The sequence below is a fragment of the Aphanomyces astaci genome (genome assembly GCF_000520075.1).
Source record: "Aphanomyces astaci strain APO3 unplaced genomic scaffold supercont1.14, whole genome shotgun sequence".
Classification (NCBI taxonomy): domain Eukaryota; phylum Oomycota; class Saprolegniomycetes; order Saprolegniales; family Verrucalvaceae; genus Aphanomyces; species Aphanomyces astaci.
The window spans coordinates 463,320-469,023 of NW_009798277.1; the positions used below are offsets into that span (position 1 = coordinate 463,320).

General features: G+C 45.3%; 1 protein-coding gene across 3 annotated transcripts in view; it reads right to left on the bottom strand.

The window, feature by feature from the left end:
• Positions 1-538: 538 nt before the first annotated feature.
• H257_06943 (hypothetical protein) overlaps positions 539-5,704 on the bottom strand; it is a 13,947-nt gene continuing 8,781 nt past the window's right edge. For all 3 annotated transcript variants that reach the window (XM_009832328.1, XM_009832329.1, XM_009832330.1), the window contains 9 exons: positions 4,892-5,224; positions 4,565-4,624; positions 4,123-4,313; positions 3,632-3,812; positions 3,393-3,498; positions 2,750-3,169; positions 1,482-2,338; positions 1,248-1,350; positions 539-1,167 (listed from right to left, as the gene is read on the bottom strand). In XM_009832328.1, the coding sequence (XP_009830630.1) occupies positions 573-1,167; positions 1,248-1,350; positions 1,482-2,338; positions 2,750-3,169; positions 3,393-3,498; positions 3,632-3,812; positions 4,123-4,313; positions 4,565-4,624; positions 4,892-5,224 (2,846 nt within the window). In that variant the 3' untranslated portion in view covers positions 539-572. The remainder of the gene's footprint in view (positions 1,168-1,247; positions 1,351-1,481; positions 2,339-2,749; positions 3,170-3,392; positions 3,499-3,631; positions 3,813-4,122; positions 4,314-4,564; positions 4,625-4,891; positions 5,225-5,704) is intronic.

Below are 5,704 nucleotides of genomic sequence, written 5' to 3' on the forward strand. Positions count from 1 at the left end.
CTCGACATAAAAGTAAGCTTCCCCACCGTTCTGTCATTGGCTGATCTAAAACTTGCGTTGTTTTACTAAAACTACTTCGTTTTATTAACTCCCTGGCCAAGCAGTCATGCAGAGTAATGACCTACTGGGGTAAGCTCGCAGTGCACCAGCTCACACGAGCTTTGCAGCCAGCTTGTTAGCAACTCGTTGGCTCGACAAGTCGAGCAAGAAGCACGCAACATCAACCTTTATCGAGCATAGTCAAGAATCACACTCGCGTGTATTAGTTAATCCACTCTGTAAACCCCAGCGTTTGCCGAAATGAAATGGGCAAACGCTTCAGGTTAGCAACATATGCTGCAGGAACAGCTCTTGCTCATCCAATCAAAGGTACTTCCGATTAGCTAAAACTAAGTTGAATTAATCTAAAACTTTGTCACCCACTGGTTAAAAGCGGGTATTTATACCCAGATTAGCCAAAATATCTGAAAAGCACAATATTTATTATATAGTACCAAATATCACAGGGAGTTCCTTCATACTATTAATACTTCAAAGTAGCAAGAGGACCTCGTGTTACAGTATTTTTGCTGTTAATATACGTATTGGTACCACAGTCCCAGGTCCCCATAGTACGCCAACGGGTCGACGATGTCGCCGGTGGCAGCGTCGAATGAAATGCACGCCATGACGGCGTTCCACTCCCACGCCGAGTCCACGCCACGACAAAAAAGGGTACCCACGGACGGAAGGTGGAGCAGACACCGCGTCTTCTCCCATCCCCAGTCGACGGACGCTGGCACGGCAAACGTCGTCGGTGCGGGGGTGGAATCAGGCGAATCAGAAGTTGGTGCAGGGGTGGAATCAGACGAATCAGAAGCCGGTGCGGGGGTGGAATCAGGCGAATCCGAAGTTGGTGCGGGGGTGGAATCAGGCGAATCCGAAGTTGGTGCAGGGGTGGAATCAGACGAATCAGAAGTCGGTGCGGGGGTGGAATCAGGCGAATCCGAAGTTGGTGCAGGGGTGGAATCAGGCGAGTCCGAAGTTGGTGCGGGGGTGGAATCAGGAGGCGCCTCGTCTAGCCGCCGGCCGTCCGCGGGGTACGTTTCTGAGGGTGATGGAGTGGACGATGGCATCGATGTTCCTTGGTAGAGATCGCCCATAAACCTCCAAAACACTCCGTCGTACCTACGACCAAATTCACACAAATCTTACTTATCGATTCTGTCGTGAGCTATATATATATATATATATATATATATTTATACCATCCATAGGCAAACGCCGCCGTATGCCAGTCGTTGAGATCGATCCAGTGTGACGTGGCGTTATGAGATACAGGGAGCACGCGCGTAGCGTTCCATCGACCCACTAGCAAACGAAAACCACACTCTGTCACAACCCATTCCGATATATATATATATTATACAACACGTTTTGATATATATATAAAATAGATACATCAACACAACATGGCTGTAAACATGTACACAAAAGTCGACCTGGTGGGGGGTTGTCGTAGCTCGGGGCGTCGATCGTCTGTTGCGCAGTCACACACCACTGCGACAAGGTAGCGTACGAGTCGCACATTGTCACAGGGACCTCCTCCATCCTTTGAACATTCATCCTACTAGTACATTGTTCAACTGATTGAAACGCATAGCATCCTTCGCCATCCACTTGGTCGTCGTCGACGCTGTCGCCAGCATAACACTCGACGTCTCGTCGGCCGTTTCTTCTCACGGCGTACACTGTCACTGGCGGGTTGGCCACGGGCGCGCACACAAACGGTGTCGCATATAGCTGCAGCTGCCACCGAGTGGCCACTTTGGCGCACCAGTGGCCCGGGTCTGCGTACCCCGGCGTGTTCCACATGATACTGTGGACGCGGCCGCAGCTCAGCGGCGCCACTTGCAAGGCGGCGGCGGCATCGTCCTTGGCGGCCTGGCATGCCGCCATGGACGGAAACCACGCGCAATCGTGTCGATTGGAGCTCCAGCACTCGACGTCGTTGTCCTTGTTGACGCGGGCGGCCAAAACGTCGTCGCCTACGTGTGCGATACAGTGCCACGGCGGCCACGTCGTCGACAGAGTCAGGCCAAAGTACGAAGCGGCTAAGGCGCACCAGTGCGACGGTTGAAAGTACCCTGGGTGCCCCAAGTACTGAACGATGGAGACGCCACATCGAAGGGTTTGGTTTTGCTGGCTCAATGGAGTGTATGGCTGAGTGGCCAGCTCGCACGCCGCCATCGACGCGAACTCTTGGCACTGGGTCACACCTTGTCGCAGACACTCGACATCGTCGCTGTTCATGCGGACCGCTACGATAGAAGGTAGCCCCGTCGTCGAATTTGGCGGTCTAACCATCGGCTTGTGTGATGTATATCATACATTGTTGGTGCATAAGAATAATATTGTGATATTCGCTATAAATTTCCAAAATTCGCCTGGTTTGACAAATCCATATTAAATCATCACGCTGGAGTTGTGATTGGATGAATACACTTGTCCTTTATGTAAGAGCCAATCAAATCCACTCAAAAATGGATTAATAGCCAATCGCGTCGATTCATCATCGTGATTCGGCGGGGTCTGGAAATATCTGTACCGAATCCACAATCATAAATCAAATATATATATATATATATATATACTGTAACTCACTGACGGTACCAACCATGCAGTAGTTATGTTTGATTATAAAGTGATATTGAGATATTACGCTGTAAGTTAAAATCTTTGATTATAAAGTGTATTTATCTGTACGTACGTTGATACACAGTGCCACGTCGTGCGATCCACCAGGCGCTGGGTGTATCCGCACCAGGACCAAGGGTTAGCAAGGGACGCAGTGTCACACATGTACAACGATGTCACATTTGGAAGCACAGTATCGTTATAACACGTGTCGACGTCTGCGTACGTCGTACAGAGAGAAGAGCTAGACGAGCCGGTGTAGCAATGTATGGTGAGTCGATCCACAACTCGCACCAACATAAAGGAAGGTGTCAAAGGCGGAGAAATGCATTGCCACTGAGACGCTGACAGTGTCACAGAAACGTCCGAGTCAAACGCACAACCAGACGTAAAGTTGGTGGAGATGTGGAACTTGCGCCCGACTAGCCAATTTGAATGCATATAATCCACGTTCGAGTAGAACCACGACGTCCACGTCTGAAGGAGGGGCCACCTACACAAATAAATATATAACAATCGCTCATCCTTGTGATCATATAGTATACAAAGAAATATATAAAAAAACGTTCATACTTGTGATCATAATAAATATTCTTCATAGGATAATGCTTTACACAAACACAATTTTAAACACGCATCGAAATATATCATCGTCGTCGTAATATATATATATTATTTTTTATAGCTATCATCCTAATATATAGTATTGCACGTACTGGATGCCAGTGGCATGCCACCGCAACATCATGTCGTTCCAAAATCCGAGCAGAAGCGGCCCATCGACGCCGTCGTCTTGGAATAAATCCGATAATAGAAACCCATCTATGCAGAATCACGATGACGGATTTATATATATATATATTCTATACACCTCCATACATTACAACTATCCATTTTGTATATATATATGTAATATCTTAAAGTCTATGGATAAGAGGGCAAACAGCTGGCTTACCAGTGGGGTACGTATTTAAAATCGGAAATGACTGAATCCATGATAAAAATATGTCCCAATACTGCGCACATCCCCCCAGCGGACACGTGGCATCGTACAAAGCGCCAGAAATCGACGCGACCGGCTGCCCCATGACAGCAGCACACGCTTCCGACGACTTGATTTGGAACGCTTGAAGTGCCTAGATATATCCCCCGCCATTTATTTCAACCATAAACAAACTAAAGAATTATATATATATATATATATAAAGCATCTCTCCAAGCCACGGGTTTTCAATCGTTTTGGTCCAACAACCATCGCAATACCTACTACTACTACTACAACTATATATATTATACTGGTACCCAGCAACGCCTACTACTACTACTACTACTACTACTTCTACTAGAGATATTCTACCTACAAATAAATCGAATGCCAATACATAGCCCCCCTGCATACCAAGGGGTCGTGCCTATTCACAATCCCCATCGAACTACTGTACATACATGTTCAATCCAAGGGCTGGCGAGTTGACGCAATGCACGGGCGCCGCACGTTGTCACAGTCGTAACGTTGTCGCAGGAAGTGGCCGAGCACAGCACGTCCATCCATTTTGACACCCCCGCCGCAACAAATGACGTCGGGGCCTGCCCAAACTGAGCTTGCATTTCCGCCACAAAGTCATCGCAGCACCCACCTACCATATACATACACACAAATATATATATATATATATATATATATACTCCAGCAGCCATAATTATAAACGATCGTCCCCATTTTCATTGATCCAAGGGCGTCTCCAAACGTGAGCGATGTATAGTGTGAAGAACACCATCACAAACACCACGATCCCCGTGATGTTATATATCTTTATTGTTATAAAGATATATATATATATATATATATATATATATATGCGATAACGTTATGCTTGTTTGTTCGTACCGGATTGGTCAATCAACCGGTCCAGCGCAGGTAGCAGTGTCTCGTGGAAGCACGGCCTCGCTAGTCATATTAACCACATCACATACGAGTATATACCACATCGCATATACACCACATCACATATATATATCACATACTAGTATATACCACATCGCATATACACCACATACTATTAATAGTTAGTATACACCACATCCCATATACATCACATCCTATACAGTACACCACATCACAGATATACTACATCACATATATATCACATACTAGTATACACCACACATTTGTTATAACGGCCAAATCAAATCCAAATTCCCTGTGACACCGTACCCGTAGCATACATGGGGCACACGCGGGTCGTGTACTCGTCGGCCATCCGATCCGATGCATTCCAGCGCACTCCTGCCCAATCAAAAGCAAACCACGCGGCACACCGACGGTCTTGGAGGACAGAGTCGATTTCCATCTGCACATGGGCGCCAGAGATGGAGCCGACGCACGTCGAGAGGTGGCGGACGAAGAAGGCTGAGAGGACGCGCGGGATGTCCGGCTCGAGCGTCGTGTTGATATTGCCCAGGTACGCCAAGCTTGGCGTGATTTGGAGCGGCGCCGTCAAGTCGTAAGCTGGGCATACGCCCAATGACGTCATGTACTCGAACAGCGCTAACCAAGTTATATACACATAAAAAACATAAGAACAATAATAATACTTTTGCTTTTCAAACAGGAATGGTAATGGAAAAAATATATATATATTCATGATAGTGGTGGCAGATGATGTATACTCAAATATGCAACAATAATGAACGACACGATACTTTGTATGTAGGATTCACATATACACATTCTTCGCGAGCAGCTCACGACAGGAGGTATTGTGAAAGATCGTGATGCAGACTATATAGAGGAAACATTTGAACGAAATTCACAATCAATATATATATATATATATATTACAATATACATATATATATACATATACTACAATTTATACAATATTATATATATATTACAATGTACAAAATAATATATATATTACAATGTACCAAATAATAATATATTACAAAATACAAAATAATATATATATTACAATTTTCAAAATAGTTTATATATTACAATTTATAAAATAATATATATATTACA